Source organism: Bombus impatiens, unplaced genomic scaffold (genome assembly GCF_000188095.3).
Source record: "Bombus impatiens unplaced genomic scaffold, BIMP_2.2 scf_2222, whole genome shotgun sequence".
Lineage (NCBI taxonomy): Eukaryota > Metazoa > Arthropoda > Insecta > Hymenoptera > Apidae > Bombus > Bombus impatiens.
In genome coordinates, this window is record NT_178641.1 from 2,878,693 (window position 1) to 2,898,744 (window position 20,052).

At 43.8% G+C, this 20,052-nt stretch overlaps 1 protein-coding gene across 6 annotated transcripts in view; it reads right to left on the reverse strand.

Annotated features, from left to right (window-relative positions):
• LOC100741363 (serine/threonine-protein kinase 25) overlaps positions 1–20,052 on the reverse strand; it is a 116,486-nt gene that overhangs the window by 26,837 nt on the left and 69,597 nt on the right. The window contains exons 1-2 of one of the 6 annotated variants that reach the window (XM_033324390.1): positions 16,820–17,217; positions 4,622–5,035 (exon numbers count right to left, since the gene is read on the reverse strand). The exons of 3 other annotated variants lie outside the window; for them this stretch is intronic. In XM_033324390.1, coding sequence (XP_033180281.1) covers positions 4,622–4,909 — 288 coding nt within the window. In that variant the 5' untranslated portion in view covers positions 4,910–5,035; positions 16,820–17,217. Of the gene's footprint in view, positions 1–4,621; positions 5,087–16,819; positions 17,218–20,052 lie in introns of those variants that run through there. 2 more of the 6 variants (XM_003494401.4, XM_033324391.1) reach the window with 2 other exon arrangements.

Consider the following 20,052-nt stretch of genomic DNA (forward strand, 5'->3'; position numbering starts at 1 on the left):
GAGCCGGCCCGTCTCGTCTCGAGCCGGCTTCTTTACACGCTGAAACGAATCGCGTGCGCTTCGTCCGCTGTGAAATAAACGAAAATCGCCAGGAAAACGTGGCTTTAGCTGCGGCGTGTTTGCCTAAGGAGATAAACCCTGGCTTCTCGCTCTACTAACGGGATCAAAACGCGCATTAAAAGGCGTAACGTTGCTACACGTTTCTAATTCCATGGGAAAGGACGTTTCTCGTTCGACGCGCTATCCGCCTTGGTTAATGTCCTTCAATATCGAAATCTAGTGTATTTTTTTATTTGAACGGAGCAGAAAGCTGAACGCGTCCTGCAAAGAGGAGCACGAAATTGAAGTTTCCTAATAGTTTGTGGTCGCTGTTCGACAGTTCACTTCAACCGAAAAGCGGTCGGGACAAATAAGGAAAACTGTTTGCAAGTTTCTATGAATCGCGTTTTCTAACTCTGTTCGAACGATAAGAAAGATACGAGAAGTTTCAGATATTCGAATACGTAGACACGAAGGATGCAAAGATGCTGCAAGGAATATTCTAATTTAGGAAGACAGCATTTTTTCCAGGTAAATTCGCCTGAATTCGTAGGAACGGCGTGCCGCCCGTGATACAACCCTTGGATCTCGTGTTCTCCTAAACGAGTTGCCTCCGCGATTATTACGTTATCCCCTAATTATCTTGAAAGCTGCGTCAGTCGCTCGTAATTCGATTCCTAACTTTATCAGTCTGGCATCAAGATTCTCGAAGCCTGGATTCTTTCTCCAAAGAGAACGAGCCGCGTTTCCAGATCCGCGTTTTAAACTCGCGCTTGGAAGAAGCGACACGCTGGAATATTACGTAACGGATAACTGTTTCTCTGGTTACGCGGTTAACGCATAAATATGAAGAAACAATAAAACGTCGGAATATTAAGAAGGAGCCAGCACGCGCTATGAACATCGTTAGACGAATATTTGCCCCGTGGACGTGTTTAAATACAAACCTGCAGAATCTAACGGAATACAAGTTCAGCGTGTTTTCCAATGCAGTGCACGCGCCTCGGTCAGCTTAGAACGATACTACTCGCAACGAACTTACGTACGATACACACCCGTGGCTGTTTATTTATGTATGCCGGCATACGAACGTCGATACGATATGGACAATGAGGTGCACAATGCAACAATCACGCGCAGCAGATTGAAATTGAAGAAATATCTCGAAGAAAGATCCGCACGTATATAAGTCGAAGAAATGGAAGTTTTATGCTGCGCGTGAATCGATATCTATAACGTTAATGGTTCTGAATGTTAAAACGAACGTTTCTTTTTAATAGATGGTCGGGTGTATTTCCTTTTAACGGATGGATCGAGGAAACGAAAAATTGACAAATTCGAAAGTGAAGCTGCACAAGCTTGTTTTTTAAACAGGCGAAAAACATCCGTGGAATTCGGATGACGCAGAGTTTACATGGTTCACGGTCCGTCGTCGTCCGAAATAAACTTTTTGGAGGCACATAAACGAAGGAAAGGAGTGGAGAGTCGACCTTGTACTGGCCTCGGCTGATCTCGTACGAAAGGGGGAAGAAAAAAGGAGCACACAGCCTCCAAGATATCTTACGGTCCTCGAGAATCCTGTTACACCGGTATTTTCTCGCTGCACCGGGATAATTTCTATAAGACGTTCTTTTGTCGATATCCTTTCTTTGTTGGAGCCTAGTTTTCCAATTACTCTCGGCGAGACGTGTAAATGAATAAAAAGAAACCAGCCTCGGGATAGATAATGTTTCATAACGATCATAATTAAATAACCGCTTAAACGACCAAGTGGAGAAACAATTTCTATCCTTTCATTTTTAAATATCTCCATTCGAAATGCCTGGCATTTTTCTTTTTAAACGCAATCAAAAGAACGAGACAGACGATATCGGTTTTCGCTCGACCGCAAATTACATACTCCGGCACCGTTTCTTCTCTTTTCCATTCTCAGTGGCAGTCCATCTCCGAAGCGTTCGATCGAATTGCTTGAAACGCGACACCGAGACCACTTTCTAGCATCTCGTCGTGTCTCAGGTTGCCTACGGGACTTTGAGGTTGGGGTTAAGCAAAACGAAGAAAACTGCTCTCTCGCCATCGAGTCTGTCCGGCTAACGCGTTTTCTATGTTTTGTCTCGCTCATGTTCATGATTCTAAAGATGCAAGACTGATATATAATCCTTTCGTCAAGAAAGGGCAGGACAAAGGGGTTAAGGGCAAGTGGTAAGAAAGAGAAAGCAACGAGGGGCGGAAAGCAAAATATTGAACGTAGGGAACGAATCGAATAGGAGGAAGAACAGTACGACAAAGAGAGAGAGAGAGAGAGAGAGAGAGAGAGAGAGAGAGAGAGAGAGAGAGAGAGAGAGAGAGAGAGAGAGAGAGAGAGAGAGAGAGAGAGAGAGAGAGAGAGAGAGAGAGAGAGAGAGAGAGAGAGAGAGAGAGAGAGAGAGAGAGAGAGAGAGAGAGAGAGAGAGAGAGAGAGAGAGAGAGAGAGAGAGAGAGAGAGAGAGAGAGAGAGAGAGAGAGAGAGAGAGAGAGAGAGAGAGAGAGAGAGAGAGAGAGAGAGAGAGAGAGAGAGAGAGAGAGAGAGAGAGAGAGAGAGAGAGAGAGAGAGAGAGAGAGAGAGAGAGAGAGAGAGAGAGAGAGAGAGAGAGAGAGAGAGAGAGAGAGAGAGAGAGAGAGAGAGAGAGAGAGAGAGAGAGAGAGAGAGAGAGAGAGAGAGAGAGAGAGAGAGAGAGAGAGAGAGAGAGAGAGAGAGAGAGAGAGAGAGAGAGAGAGAGAGAGAGAGAGAGAGAGAGAGAGAGAGAGAGAGAGAGAGAGAGAGAGAGAGAGAGAGAGAGAGAGAGAGAGAGAGAGAGAGAGAGAGAGAGAGAGAGAGAGAGAGAGAGAAAGGAAGGATCGATGTAATACCATAAGCTTATGTTACATGCAAAGGGTTGAAATTTGAAAATATTCTACAGGCGAAATGTATATGATATGAATAAAGGCGTGGATGCAGGAGGATGAAGGAAGAGGGCGAAAGTGCGAAAAGTAAACATAAGATGTAAAGCTGGAAGTTTGTTCTGAGTCAATACGCGAGAATTGTGTAAAGTAAATAAATAGATATAATCGTTCGGTCACAGTAGAATTGGCCACTACGTGGTACGTCATCGATGTATCGGTCGCTGTGTTAAACTGCAGACAAAGGAACGTCGAATACGAGCAAAACACCAGGTAGATTTTGTGACATTCCTTCACGGATGCTTTTGAGCCTCGTATGGTATTCCACGCTGCGCTTTTCTAGATACCCGCAGCGCATAAGAAGATTCATGCTTCGCTTCCATGCCTTTCTCTTTCTCTGCTGCTTGTCTTCTACATTTATTCTCGCCGTGACCGATCGGTTCACGGTAACTAAAACCAGTCGAATGTAAACCATCTGACACTACCTGAGAATGACAAATCAGTTCCTAATACAGCTCTTCAATTTAAACATATTTCGCAATAATTTCGCTGTACTAATTACGAAAACTCTGAAACGAGTAAAATCGATGCTATAAAGGTACAATAAGCAATTGCATTAACGAAATTACTTAATCCCATTAACAGATTATCCCGAGTGTGAATCGTACGGATATTTCACGTGAGGATTATCTATCTCTTCGCAAGTCGAATAAATGTGCGATAAAATGCAGGGAAAAGCGTGCTTCGCTTACTGCCTTTGTATAATAACAAACTTTCGTCTACGCAGAGATTTTGTTCCGGTGTAATTATCCACGCAAATGCGCAAATACACTCATACGCTGAAAACACCGGCCACATTTCGCACAGTTCGGCATTTCGATGATTTCGCATTTCCCAGTTATTGTCCGCAAACTGAATATGACTTGTCGCTAATGGAAAATTAGAAACTGTTGAAGTGGTCAGCACTTATAAGAAAACTCTACATCTGGTCTTTTTAGTTTTCTCGAGCACTGAAGCCATCGACAGCGCGTAGACAAAAGACTGCGACGAAGTCAGACCATAAACAGTAGACAGGCGACGTTGGCTTCGGGGTTTTCGGTTATTGGCTAACACAGCTAGCGTGTGGATCTGCACCAGCTCAAATTGTATTCTTACTTATAATTACACTTCTATTTAAATATATTTTCTGCCTTACAATTTATCCACGAGTTTTCTCTGTTTACACATCGAATAACCTCAACAGAAACCATACAAGATATTACTATCCGGGCTGCAACGTACGATTGTGTATCACGTGCTTCAATATTCTGTTTCAAAAGCTATTTGCAAACCGTGTTTCTCTATATTCTTTATCACATCTATCGTTTTACGTATACACTTTTTTCTCTAACCGGAATCCGTAATTTTATCAGACTGTTAAAGGATCGAACGATTGCATCGACGCAATGTACAAATTAATAAAAATGGATCAATGAGACATGGAAAAATTCTTATCGCCTGATCCACACACATGTTCTCAAATATCACAAATCGATTCGTCGTCTTTCACGATGTTCGAAAAAGAGGGAAACGAAAGGAAAGATACGAAAGAAATCGAGAAATATTTCTCCCCTTTTCTAGAGAGATCTGTCTGGAGAGAATAAAGGATCCTGTCTGAACTCACCGAAGGTGTGGTACTCCTGTGCGTTCCAGGTTTGCAATGCGGAAGAGACGTACTCTTAGGGTTGGCGGATCCGTTGCCAGAGGGTCTTTGGCTTTCCCTTCTGGAGGGTGGCGGCGGTGGATGTGACAGAGGTCTGGCCGTGTTCCTGGGATGTTGGGGTCCTTGAAACTGCCCCCAGGACTGGCGTGGTACGTAGCCGACGTAACCACCGGAAACGAATTGCGCGGAACCGTTCAAATGCGGCGGCGTCATTACCGCCGTCTGCTGTGGCTGACCACCGTTTCGCATTTTTCATCCGTACTTTTCGTCGCAGTTATGTCAAATCAGCACACACTCGCGGCTCGATCACTAGGTCAACATTCCGTGATGCCAGCTGTTCCCGACGGCTGCCTGCACAATTTCTTCGTTGCCTCGCTGCGCATTTGAGATCTTATTCTCCCCTGGCACGCTCCGTTCGCCACTTTTCTGCGGATATTTTGACCTTCTTCCAGTATTTCTTTAACGCTACAACTACCACAAACCAATTGAAACGAACGAACGGTTTCAAACTTTCCTCCGTGTGGATAATAAAAAAACGTAGAACGTTTTTGGCAAAATTAACGTTGATTTCTACTCAGAAGGAGAAACGATTATACACAGGCTATGCCAAAAGTCGTGATTCGCGCTAAAACAGAAAACGTGGGGAACGTGGAATAGCGTTCTTTCTTTTTGTACCTCGGATATTTGAAGTTTTGAAGCTTTCAGCTAGTTAGAGATCGGTAGTTGTAGCGTTAATTCGAGGAAACAGAGATTTCGAAGGAATTCACGGAATTCCAGAACGACGAGTTACGACACGGCGTAAGATAATCGGAGATTACCATTTTATCGTATTTGGACGACCCAAAAAGCAAAGTAGGAGAAACGAGCGTGTAGGAGCATACGCGATTCGCTGGAACAGTAGTCACGCGATTTTAATCGAATCGAAGCCGCCTCGAACGCGATTCTCTCGGTTGTTCACCCTGGATTGGACTCGATCTATAAGCCGAGAGCAGTCCTATTGATATGTCGTGCGTTGAATTTCGATTCTGTCGTGGTTTCGCCTGATCAATCTCATTCTCGGTTGACCCAGATTGTCGCCGATATCGGTTTATCTATTTTTACTAACATTGTCGTAGCGATTTTGTATTTTTCACTGATACTATCGTACGAGTGATGAACCGTGGCGGGAGAACACAAAGAATTTGTTGCCTTTCAACTCTTATTCTTTTCGAACGTTGCACGGAGAGACACGGCTATCTCTGTGGAATCGTTGCTTCAAGATTTTCATGAAATCTACATACGCAGATGGAACGACTTTCGACATTCATTTTTTTAGTGCTTTTCGATACAAACGTTTTTCTTGATGAAGAAACACGTTGCTCGTGTTCTACAATTTTCAGGACTTTCCAATTGCAAGAAAACGTATACACACATATGTAGTATTATAAATGGGACAAATTTCCAAGCGTCATTGATTATGTAAATCGTCATTGAATAGATCATGTATGTATACGTATACGAGTCTCTCATGAGTCAAACTGATCATCGTCGTTGTTCGTTCAATTTTTCAATCTCGTTGGGCAAGTAGTCGATTGATATTCGATTCTCAAGAAACAAATGACTTGCATAAGCTCGTTCGTAAGAAGATGGCGGTTAAAAGAGTGAGAGACATCGAACATTTTAAGAGATCCTGATTCAATCACCAGTGGACTCTACGTTTTCGTAATGTTCGTCTTTAATCATGGGATCTTTGAGTCGCCAAGCACAACTTGTAGCGCGGACGTTGCTTTCAACGATATCAAAGACTACTTCCATTTGTTGGACATCAAAGTAAGAGGAAAATTAGAGCAGCTATCTATTCGGCAAATCGGCTGTTCTCGTAGCGTTTCTTTCGAATTTTCTCTTGTTCGTGATTCTATCTCGAGACTCGTTTCTTTCACCTTCTGGTTCCTGACACCGAGTAATAGCTACGTCGTCGTTCTTTTGTCTTCTTTCTATGAGTTATCGAGGTCAGAAGTTAGACAAAGGCGAAGAAAAGAGCGGCTCGTTCTGTTTCGTATAAAAGAAAGAGATTTATGCACGGCTCAAAGCTCGCCGACTTCCAGACATCCTACATTTTACTAGCTTTTAGATGAAAATCGAGACGTACCGTCGCTTCTATCGTCGTTCCATGAACTACGATGTTCGATCGTAAATCCGCGCGCAAAGTTTCATTTGCATCGTTAACGTAAAAGATCTGCGATACGCTGCATCAAACAGATTCTGCTACTATTCCTGGTAGCAGTCCTTCGACTGAACGTAACACGTAGTAGTAAAGCTACCTCAAAGTGTTAAAGTTTTCACGTAAGATAGGAAATTCTCTGGTATAAATATAAAACAGTTTAAATCGCTCTGATTCGATAACACAATATTCATTCGTATAATAATGTTTCACGTTCGTGATGATAATATTCTACGTCTGAAAAAACTGTAGCAATTTCGATTAACCTGCGACCATCGCGTTTCGAAAGCTTATTGCCGGATGGTAGTGCACGCTATTTTCGAGCGAGGATCATTGAAGAGCCGTAAGAGCGTGCAGAGTATTTTTGCTGATCAATCGGATTGCCGGCCGCAGAAGTGGCTGATATTTAATTAAAACGATGCAAGTTCAGTGCCAAACGCAACACGGCCAACCGAATAAAAATAGGAGCACCCATGGAGATAATAATCTGGGTCAGGTAGGGGCAAAGATTCGGCGCAGAGTACGATCAGATTGGATTTCTGTTTGCACTGGCACACGAACGGAATATCGATCGTCGAGAGACCGGCGAACACGGCCAGGAAAAAAAGAGAGAGCGGTCGCCTAAAAATGGCGAGGATCTTTCATCGAACGGGTCAAGATCGGTATTGCCGATCTGCCACGAAACATTTCACGAGTAAGTCACGAATTGCTTTCTCGATCTTTTACCTCCCGCTCACCACCCTATTGGCCGACTCGATTTAAATTCACCGAGCAAAGAGGTTTCGCCTTGATGAATATTCAGCATAATGAGTCGACGGCGTTCTCGATCTATCAACGTCGTCTACTGCCGATCTGCTTCGTAGATTGTCCGAGTAATGATCCTGAAGGAGCCAAAAAGGTGACGCGCAAAAAGGAGAAAAGATCGATGAAATATCGTGGCGCTATCTATGCGTCTGGTTGACAGGGAAAATTTTTATTGTAATAAGAAAGAGGTATCGGGGAAAAAAATAAAGGAAAGAAAAAAGAAGGACGAAAGAAAGATGGGATGATTAATCACGAGAGTGGAAACGCAGCAAGCAGGCTCGCAACGTTCGAGAATTAACCTAAATTGCATTGGCCATGCGGAGAGAGGAAGGAACGAAGCAGAGATTGTTCGATTGAGGCTCATCGATCGAGACCAGAGAATAGACGCGTCACGTCATTCGTGATCACGCAACCGATCGGCCATGCTCGAATAATTTTCAGGGTGGCAGCTTCCGGCGGAAGCGTGCGTAGAAGATCGAGTTCGCTGCACTATCGACGCTTGCCACGGCTCTAAATCACCGAGCCGAACAAGTGATTAACTCGGGCCCGAAGATAATCTCCGGGATCGAAGAGAAAAGAAGCGTTTGCGGTCGTTGCGCCCTCTTTTTTCAGTTTTACAATCGCGGCCAATCGCATCATTTGTTACGGTTCCTAGAGACCTTTTTTTTTTTCTTGAGATCGGTTTTTACGTAATTACCTACTGTCGATCAATTTGAACGTGTTTCGCAGTAGAAAAGGAGCGATCGTGATCAGACACGGTGCAGAACGCAACGTAGGTGCTTCGACGTATCTAATTGCCCGGCGTCTGTAAAGTTACGCAATGTGGCGCGTAAATTGCGCAAAGTATTCGAAGCATCTTTCATCTTGGCGTTACTCATAGAGCGCGAAAGGCATTCGTAGCAAGGAACAAGGGCCCGAATCAGCTTCCACCGGTCGAAAGTTCTCTGTTGAACACTTTAACGAACGTTCCGTGATACAAACCAGGCAACAAACAATTCCGTGCCGAAGCACAAACCGATAAATTGAAAGTTTAAATGAATTCACGTAGCCCAGGAGGCGGAATCCTTGCCAGGAAATGACTTTGAACTTCTCGTTAAACTGCCTCCTTGGAAGGGACAGATGGCGGGTTCGATAACCCGGCATCTAATTACTTTCGCATTGTTCCCAACTTCGAAAAGGCTATGAGCGACAGAACTCTCATTTTCGGCCGTCAAACGCGAAAACCTCCTAGAGGCTTTTGTCCCTGTCGTGAACAGTGAAAACGTGGGAGTGCACAGAGGCACAAAGAAAGGATGCGTTACGCACTCTCGAGTGGGGATAATCGTGCCATTTGCTTTGAATTAATCATGCGGCGAAACTTACCGAGAACTCGCTCTAACCGAGCCAATTTACCAGTAGAATGAAACTGCAATTGCGTCGTATGAAGAATAAAGTAGTATTCGGACACATGGACTCGCTGTATAATATCAGATTTTATCACATCCTACGTTTCAATTTTATATCGTCAAATTTTTCTGATCGTGTGGAAATAGATGCTACTAAATGATACGAAATTTAACATACTCGAACCGAATTGATCAGTATGTAAATGTTATGGACTGTGGATTTTTGTATAAATTCACGTAGCTACAAATACAGAGGAGAAGAAGAGGATTTAAATGGAGATTTTCGTTTGTGAAAAAGTCACGACAAACGTACGCCACTTCGAAGATTTTCTATATCTTTCTATCTGCAATTACGAGGAAAGCCCGTCGCAGATACAAAGCGATGTAACAGGCAGTCAGTGAAGAATAATAGAACTAAATTAAAGAGATGACGTTTATCGTAGACGTTTGTCTAAGTAAGAAGAATAGGAAAAAAGATCGACTGACGAGGCAAAACTATTGGCGTGTAGCATCGAACGGTTAAAGCAGCTAAAGTATATAAAGTATGATGGCATCCGACTCGCAATAGGCTCAGAGTGACGAAGGTGTTTTGCAGGAACATTAGGGTTAAATTTATCAATAATCTCAGGGCAAGCAATAAAGCCGGCAAAAGCTTTATGACCAAGATAAAACATAAGCTACCTTTCGATTATTCTTTAAAGATATAAGATTAATTTCCGATGACATTTGATCACATTCGTGGCGTGTTACAGGCATTGAACTCTCAACATATTATATGCATTCTATTTTTGTACAAATGATAAAAATAGTCTAATTATAATAAATACAACGGTGTACGATATTTTTTACGTCCACTGTGGATACTATATTCTAACTATATTCTAACTAAAGAAGACAGTTTCTCACGATCTAGTAGGAAAGTGTAAAGATATATCAAGTGGTGCAAAGAGAATTCTTAACGACGATGTCTATCTATCTATCTATCTATCTATCTCTCTATCTATTTATCTATCTATTTATCTATCTACTTATCTACCTTATATATTTGGAAAAACGTGGAAGCATAATCCAAGTCACAAGTTCTTTTTAAAACGCACGTGCCTGTCGCATGTCGCACGTTCCTAGGTCGTCCGTTACTCGGAATAATTGGGGCTCGGCTGGTTGCACGTGCGTCCAGGTGATGCACGCGCTTTCCTGCTCGGGTTTGGTATTCGATAGACGACCATTAATCGTTAATCATGACGCGTAGGCGGATACGAAAGCGTGGCTTTATTAGGGTACGCGAGGTGCCGTGGGATCAGCCGTACCCCTGCTAAGCGTTGCCTTTTTATGACGAACCGTCAAATCGGGAAAGGAATCTCCCGTATACGAGATACGCTTCATAGAAAAGCAAAAACGTGTCCCCTTTGAAAAGCGTAAAACGATACAAAGACACCAAAAAATTCATCGCGTCAAGCGATCCGGTGAGCGCGTTTCACGGTTAAGTAGAGTCGACCGTTTATGGTCAGACGCGCTTTCCAGCGTTCCCTAAGGGCGTCACGTGAATTTGTGGCTGCCTTCGTGATCTATCGGTGTGCGAAGAAGCTTTCCTTCCCGAAAACAGTTCGTTGTATCGTTGATCTACTGAAAGAACGAGACGGCTAAGAAAAGTAAAACTGTCAGGTTCGACGTGGAAAATTATTAACCCGTCAAAGAGGAAGACGAATCGACTCGTCGGTCGAGTTGCTAATTTCTACGAACTGTGGTATTCTCTAACTAATTTATTTTTACAGATACTCCGAAATCGAGGGTTTTTGACAGGTGTCACTCTTCCATTAAATCGGCAAGCTTTTCCTTGAAGCGAGTCTTCGCTTCCAAAGAATCACGTGCATCGTTCTTTGAAATATAGAAATCCTTTTCTCTTCGATCACGAGTTACTTCCCTTTCTTTGATCGTCAGCTGTCAAAGCACCGGTCGCGGCTATCGACCAAGCTTTCCAAGAAATCCTCCGCCTGGCAACTACGAAAAGTATATGGGCTGCTCGGTTCCGTGAAAAGGAATTCCCGATTTCAGTTGAAAATCGCTCCACTTCTTGAGCGACTTGAAGGAAACACCGAGCGACACATTTCGCCGTACAATGGAAAATCGCTCGAATTACACGTACCGTTATCGTGCGCCTCTGCCCGAACGAGAAAGCGGTGCTTTTTGCCATTGGACGAAGCGTGCAACTACAAGAAAGAAAAAAAGAAAGAAGGGAAGAAAAGGAGGAGAAGAAGAAGAAGAAGGGCGAAGCAGAAAAATTCCAGTTGCGCTGTCTAGTGGCTTTTTCCGCGTCGTTCGTCCGCGAAAACCTGGCTACCGCTTAATCCTCTTAATCGTTCTTCCACGTACACGGCCACGTATCTCTTGAACAGGTAAGTTCGTGTACACTGTCGCTCAAAAGTATCCGGACACTTGCTTCTTTTCGACAAGGTGCGCTTGAATTGAAGACCAAAGATGAAAAACACGACTGTGTTATGGAAGAGTAATCTTCATTCTCACATCTTGCGTAATGAATTCCGCTTCGAAACTATTTTGGCATTCGCCTGTAGAATTAAATACGCCTTTTTCTAACACTCTTGAATACTTAATACCGGCAACGTGGATTAACATTAATTAAGCGAGATTCACGTACCAACCGTTTCTTGCGGAACATTCTACATTTAGCAGTTATTTTCAAAGGATTTACGTGGACATACAACATCATAGATTACATTACATTCGCACGATAGTACGTGTGATAGGTAAATACTGAAATATATCGTTGCTATTTCTTTAGATCGATATATCCGGTGGCTCTACGAGAAACGTAGTAATTACTACTTGTAATTAGAAACCTGTTGTTAATTGCCCAGCTTTGCACAAATTTCCAACTGTTCTTACTACGGGATCGATCAAAAAGTTCGAATACTTATGAGCTGTAATGTACGTACACGTCGAGCTGGTTGAATAGACGGACGCCTTTCTAAGCGGAGAGAAGGAACGCTAGACGGAATCGAGTCTCGGGCGAAACTCGGGCATTCTTTGAAACGGTGTCGTTCACGTTTCTACATAGAGTATATGCACGTTCGGTATATACACACGGGGCGGGGATGAAGCGGGTAAAATCGCAGGAAAAATTAGCGACTTTCATTACGGCGAGCACGCGTTCGCGATGCGCGCCTGCGTTTTACAGCTCACAGATGGGGATCCCTGGCATTTTACTGGGGGAATACGCGCGGTGAATGCCGGAAATTTTTCGTTTTGGCTAGAGCTGCTAGAACAGCGTGGAATGCATCTGCCCACGGTGTAGCGTACACACACGGAAGCTCCCATTACGACGTACAATAACTTCTTGTGTAACTTTTGAACGGCAGCTGGCATAACGGTACCGCCGAGCGTGCCGTCTCGCGAAGCGCTGCTACGATTAGAATTAACGTTTCTTCGGCCTACCGGCACCTGCCGCATCTCGAAATGGCCTAACAACCGGTCGAATCGACGCGTAACCGAGGGAAATTGAACGAGGAAAGCGCCGCTTTCTCTGCCTCGCGTTTTGCGAAATAACGTAGAATGCTTCGTTATCGACCACCGGGTATAACTTTTTCCGAGTTCTTTTCAAACACAGGATCCGGTCGAATAACGCGCAGAAACGGGCATGAGGCGACTTCTTATGAAAAAATAGGGAAGAGATATCGAGTACAATCTCTTCGCGTGACACGCTTTTGTTTTTGAGAAAATCGAGTTTCGAAACTTGTCAAGCTTGTACCTGCACTTGGCTAATTACCGATCGGATATGAGCAAATCATTCTTCACAGATTATTTCGTATCCGAAAATAAGTAAATAACGTCGAATATAATTTCTCCGCTTGAGGCTTCAATTTCCAAAAAATACAGTTCGAATATGTTCCCCTTCCGATGATTTTTCACATTTGTTTCTCTCGGGAACGAAGCATCTGGTGGAAAAATGTTATTCTACGTTTTTCACCTATTTTCTCATGCAGAACAACCTTTTGTCGACCTTTCGAAATTAACCGAGTTCGGATATTTTTGATAAATCTCGAAACTCCATCGTCTCGAAAACAGTGCGTTGTATGAAAACGTTGTATTTTCTTCTTATTTCTTCACAACGAATCATCTCGTGCTCGCTCGTACATGTTATACGGGCCCTGTACAGTAAGGTAGGTTTATCCGCGTCATCTAAACTGCAATAGCGTAAAACTCAATTTCCAACTTTGCCTATCTTCGAACGAACATCAGGTAAAAATTGTTCGTAACCGAATTTAACAAGTTAGCCGGCAAATTACTAACAGGGAAAAAATCCCCATACATACGTACTCATATACGCTGTATATATATTTCCAAAGTTGCATAATTTTCGGAATATATGGATCGAGGATGTTCCCTTGTTAGTTTGAATCAAATAAGAACCATTCAAAAGGCACATTGATCAACTGAGTGAAAAGTGGAGAAACGCGATGATATAAATAATATAAAATTCAAATTCTTTATCTGCTTAAAATTTCCCAGAGAATGTACGTAATGATATTAAAAAATCGATACAACGCGGAGTTGATCGGTTAGGCTTCCAAGAAATCCATTTCTTAACCTTAGCTCATCCTATTTCACGTTTCCACGTCGAATAAAAATGAAGCCGCGAGAAACCATCGATGAAAAAAAAAAAAAAAAACAAGTAATAAATCGCGAGGCGTACTAAAGGCAATAGGCGTAATAAAACGCACGTAGGAAATAATTGTCCACGGTGGTAGTTGCGATTCCATCGTGGAATGTGTTTGCACGATTATCGACGCACGGCCGTCGTTTCCATAAACGTGCATCGTTAAACTCGTGAAGCGAGCAACAGCAACAGCAACGCGCGTTTTTATGCATCGATTGTATCGTCTGGCGTGGTAGTTAATGTTGGCGAATATTAGCAGCGGAACGTCGAAAGCTCGTTCATTCGATAGGACACGTTTCGTACGTGGGTTTTCTACGTTCAAGCTACATTTCCTGCGTCAGGAAACGTTCTAATGGCACGAAAGAAAAAAGGTAACGCAGACACGCATGCACCGGTGCACACAGACGTAACTCGCCGTACAATATACACGTATCAGCCGATAAAAAAAATATCGGTCAGTGACTTTCGCTCGAGCCTTCGACTAGACGGCCACTGCTCGACCACGATCGTTCGGATTACTACTATTTGTATTCAGTCTAATTGCTATTTGAGTCAATGCGTCGCTTCACGGTGTTTCGGTGTTTCCTTTTCTTCTTTTCTTTTAACAGTCACTTTTCGTTCGTTTCCTTAATTTGCTGCCGCAAAACGGAAAGCAATTTTTCACGCCACGAAAACCAGTAAGGATTTTTTAACGTTAGTTAGACAAGCGTGACACACGAATGCCGGTATCCTCGGGGAAACGACGGAACAGGCGACGCGCACTACCATAGAAATGCCTAATTTATATAACGCGATTCGGCCAGGTCGATCCCTTTTCTCTTTCCGCGCGTTGCTAGTGAAAGTGAGCGAGCTGAGTGGCGCGGATAACTGGCGACGGATACGCGATAAAGCGATCACCTCGAACGAAACTCGTTTCTCCCCGCGATACCGTCGAAACCGCGCGATTTTTCTCCGCCATTCGACACGTTTCGGAAAAGTACGAGCCCGATGAACCATGACGCGTGTTTTTAAAAAGTCGAGGAAATAGTGCGCGGTGGAAAACTAGCAATAGACCTGTTTCGCCTAAATTCAAATGACCCAATCCCGCAAATTACCGTGTTTCGAGTTTGCAACGATTTAAGCTTATCGACGAGGAGAGCGAATGGACATGGCGAAAGTAAGTGGGAAACGTTACGATAGAGTATGTCTTTCTCGCTTATTCTCGCCATATCTGTTCTTTTGCCTGGTCGAAGGACTCGATACTATTTTTCTATTTACAGCGACATTTCGTAAGAGATAAAATTTGCATTCGAATGGGACGAAATTTTCTACGGATACCTAATTTTATTAAACATATCTGTTCCACGAGAATTACAACGCGGGTTCCAATTCATTGAAATTTATGGAAACGCCCGTTGTACATAAAGGATCATTTTTCCTCGGATCTCGATCGTAATTAGCCGACAACAGACCGTGTTTGTTTCCTTTACGACGGTAACGTTAATTGCAAAAACGCGCGACCGGCATCGCGCGATGCACAATAAAAGTCTCCTAAAAGAGAATACCGTATTTCACGTGCAGAATTTTATGTCAACCGGCGAACTTTAAAGCGTCCACTTTATTGCTTTTCCGCGTTTCGACGCTTGTTCCGTCGGCATTTTTCTTCGGGACTTTTAAAACGACAGTCAATGACTGCCACGTATATACACCAGCGTTCCTTTTTTCCCTCTCTATTCTCAGGGCACACGGGATCGGGGCTCTGTGTTTTTGCATTGCTAAACGAGAGACAGAGAGCTCCGCGCGGAGATTAAAAGCGTGGCCTCTGTCGAGTGAAAAAGGAGACGAGACGCAGCACAGCGCACAGCGATCCTTGAATATTTTCTCGGTTAATTACCAGTGCCGAAGGAGCGCTTTTCATTCGTCAGACGAACCAAGAGTTAAGTAACGACCACTTTCACTCATTTCCACTGGCGACCCTCGGCCTCGCTTTGCTTCTTTTTCTATGAAAATTCACAGGCTCGCTACGGAGCCACGAAACTCCGGTCGGATTCCTTCCTCTCGCAAGCATCTTCTCACGTTTTTACGACTTTCAACAGGAACGCGAGCGCGTCTCTTTGATCCTTTCCTCTGCCGATGCACGAGCACGACTACTGCTTTCCACGGATATATCTTCTTTGCTGCTACCGCGGATCGATTTGCCTTTTCTCTTTTTTTTTTCTCTTTCTCTTTAACCATTTTTGGACGGGTAGGGCCGCCAACGAGAAAACCTCGGACTCTCATCAGGGAATAATAATTATTTCAAGCAGTCTTTTTTTTTCTCTTTGTCCTGCACGCGCCTAGATGCGCCAGGCAAAGCCACACAGGCCATTTTATGCTCTAAATAGTGCGCCAACTATAGGAGAATTAACCTACCGTGCCCGAAAGCATACTACCTTACTCATCCTGACGACTACGTCCTGTCCGAGACGTCGTCGGATCGTTTAACCGACCCTGCTCCCGCTGAAACAATTACCAGGAATCCGTTTGCTCGCGAGAGGAACAAGACATGGCGAAGATACGATCGACGCGATCCCTTTCCTCGGAAATATCTGGTAGCCGAAGCGACGGACCAACGACAGAAGCAAGTGTACACGCGCAAGAAGCGGTACGACGGTGTTTAACATCTTGAAACCGACTCACCACGGCACACGGTAAATGGCCTCTCCGCTGACATTTAAATGTCACATGCTGAGAGCGCGCAATAACGTCCACGAAATTCCCTACCACGTTTCTAGGACACTCGACTGTCAGAAACAGGGGGGATCCTGCGAAGAAACAACGCGACACGGAACGGTGGAGGCCGTTTCAAAGAACTGGACGCAGAAATACGCAAATGGGACAGCGGACGTTGATAAATCGTGCGCGATTCGAAACGCACGTTATCGTCAACCTGGCGAGATAATCGGCCGTGTCTCTCGCAATCCTGATAACATATGTTTCCCCGTGAGCTCGCGCGTTTACCAAGGCGTTATGCTCCTTTTTTCTCTCTCTCTCTCTCTGTTTCTCCCGCCGACCAACCCGTTCGTTCTGCATTCCGCAACGTCAACCTCGAATCGTTCTTTCGAAATCGGACATTGTACCTGGAAACGTAGATGCATCGATCATCGGGCCGCGAGATCAAAAAACCTGCTGCTTCCTCCCACCAATTGCTTGCTTTTTATAAATGTACACGTTTGATTATTTATGCGATCATCGTAGAACACTATGAAAACACCAGCAATAAACACCAAACTTATTTATTCCTATTTTATCTCTTATCTCTTGTTCACCGCACTGGTACGCGTTTCATCCATTTCTTAGAGCTGTATACTTCACATTGTCACGAGCAGAGAACACGCCATATTTGCTACACTTTGATGGAATATAGACGATGCTAGATTCGCTGGCGAGAAAGGAAAGGAACGCGATTTTCGCAGCCAGAACGGCTGGCTGGCTGACCGGTTGCTTGTCAGTTATTGTCCGCGGTTGCTTTCCAACTGACACGCGGTGCAGCAGCGCGAAGAAAGGCGCGGGAGAGACCGCTTCGAGCGGCTTGCCGTGGGACATCAAACACGATCGTAGTAGGGGAAACCTGGCGAATGGCTGCTGGACGATACGGACACCCGATAGATCCAGGTGTGACTGGGCAACAGAAGCCTCGACGCTAGACTTTCGTTCGATTTTGTGAGAAAATGTAAGGAAACGCGAACCTTTAAGCTACCTGTGTTTCAGATGATCGTTCGATTTCTCTCACTATCGACAGTTCTGTCATTTTATCCAAACAATCGACGATAATTTAACGCTAGAATCAAATAGCAGTGTTTAATGTACGTCTAAACTCACGGTATACGCATAATTACAATTAACACGTTAACGTGCGAGTTACTTGGAAATCATCCTGATTAACTGCACGTGTCGAGACGCGGAGAGAAACGACGATTAGAAACACCGTCCTTTTGAATCTGCGATTGAACTACCTTCTCGTGACGAATAAATTTATAAGAATGTGTATTGCACGATAAGATGTCGGCGATAGTGACACGTATCTAATCTCGAAATCAAACAGAAAGAGAGTTTCGATGTGGAAGTAGTCGACGATATATTAAAATGCGATTAGTGAAATGTGATTTATCGTGTTTTCCTTCTATGTTTTTATGCTTCAGTAGCAGCGAAGCTAAGCTTCGCCTTCGGCTTACGAAAAGTTACTTTTTCTGTAGTTGACCTTTTCAGCAACCTGTTACAAGTGGTAACCGGAAGAGTCGATAACACGCTCGACTTAATAATTTTCTCGATAAGCAGAAAAGATAGCGTAGAGAGGTTTGCAGGAACCTGTTCGAGAATTGCTGATAGTTGCTAGAATTTACGATCACTCGCATGTACTGTATGCATAAGATCGAACGAGAGTAAAATCCAGCTCGATCGAGTTCGTAGTTTCTAGTCTCTTAGTGACGCAAAAGGCGACCGGTTTCTTTTAATTTTGATATTGTACAATGTACGGCGTGACGATTCGAACGGTAGAATATTCATAAGCGAGGCAACCTTGATCGAAACGCGATAATAATTGTACACGCGATACGCAAGAGAACCAGGCCCCTCCTTCGAAGCCTTGAAAAGGTTGTGATCGGTGGTCGAGCTTACGGATCACCGGTTGCAACGATGACAATGATTACGAAATTACACGCCGACTAGCGTACGAAAGCACGCTATACCGAGCGTGAACGTAATCGATCGTCGGTGCGGATTTGATTCTGTACGAAGCTTCGTAATCAATGCTAGGTGGCGTAAAATTAAAAGAGGTCGAGTTCGAGTCGCCTTCTTCAGAGTCACTTTCTTTCGTTTGAAAAGCGTTTGCATGTTGAGGACGAAAGAAGGGTGAAGAAAATGGAGGAAAATTGGCGAAAGTGATCCGTGTAATCGAACCCTTTCACAGTTTATCGGTCGAACGACCGGTTTCAAAATTTAATTTACAATCGTACATTCATTGTTATTTATGTAAGAAAACTTTATGTAAATTCTTATACTAACAAAAATTGAGGAATCGATTAGTCAGATGAGAATTTACATAAAGTTAGATAAACAAACGAAAGAACAATGAATATACAATTTTTATTTAATTTTGAAGCTGGTCGTTTGACCAGGATTGGTAAGGTTAGCGTTAAACTATCGAATAATTAAAACTATAAAACGTGCTGTTCTTTTTCCATCTATTAGATCCGCGAATTTAGATAAGCCACGCGGAGCGCCAGTAAAATTAAAACTGTTCGACCGTGGCAGCTACGTAAATCGAACGACGTTCGTCGTGCTCGTTCAATTAATTGAATCTGGAAAAAATAGCGACCAATGTAAGAGCGCGGAATCCTTGCGAACTTAGTTCGAGAAAACAACGCTTAATTACGGTTCAAAGCGGGCAGCCGTTGGTTCGCGAAACTCGGGCGACGCAATTTTACGGCACGATGCCTCGGTTTATTTCCCGCGTGCTAAATATTTTTCCCTTCGAGCTCGCGCGCGGTTCGTCTCTCTTTTTCTTCCTTCAGCGACCGAGCTGACAAAAAAAGACACTGCAACCGGGATTCCTATGTAAATTGTTGCACGAGGAGATCATTGGCGGCAATGCAAAATCGGCGATGATGCAAGGCAGCGGCATTTAACATGAAAAAAGCCACGGCGACACGTAGCTCGTGCAAAATGAACGTCGGAAAAATACGACTGAAAGTAGCGGGATTTTCGCGATACTTTCCACCGTATTTTCGACCGGGATTTTCATTGTGCCGCCGATGAGCGTATTGTTAATACCGTGCCTCCTTCTCCGCCTTTTCGCAGCCAGCGTTATTATTTCTAGTTAAAATGCACGAGACTACGCGCAAGATAGCGCACGGTAATTTCACCAGCGGCTACTTTCTTTCTGCGAATCCGAGCGCATCAGGCGTAATAATTACGCGGCGATCAGGCTGATAATAGCCGGTATTACGATTACAATTAGGAGAAACAATCGGAAACGTGGCTCCAAACCGCAGAGAAAGTGACGAAATCCTTGCTTAATGGTAGCCAATGGAGGTGGACGTGTATTTCGTAATATCGTGGCAAGACAGTTGTGACAACGTCTATCTTACTGTCAGTATTGTGGGACATTATGTAACGCTGCAGATACGTTCTGTGTTAGGGGAATTCCGTGTTACGCTGGACCCAGAGTGCAGAAAGTTACAATTAAGTGGTGTTTATTTCTAGTAGAATAAGAAATTTGTAGACGATAGAAACGTAAAATTCTCCTTTCTATGGAATAATTTTAAGCGAAAAGGAAGGTGAATCTAAAGTCTAGCCATTAGACGCGGTCGGA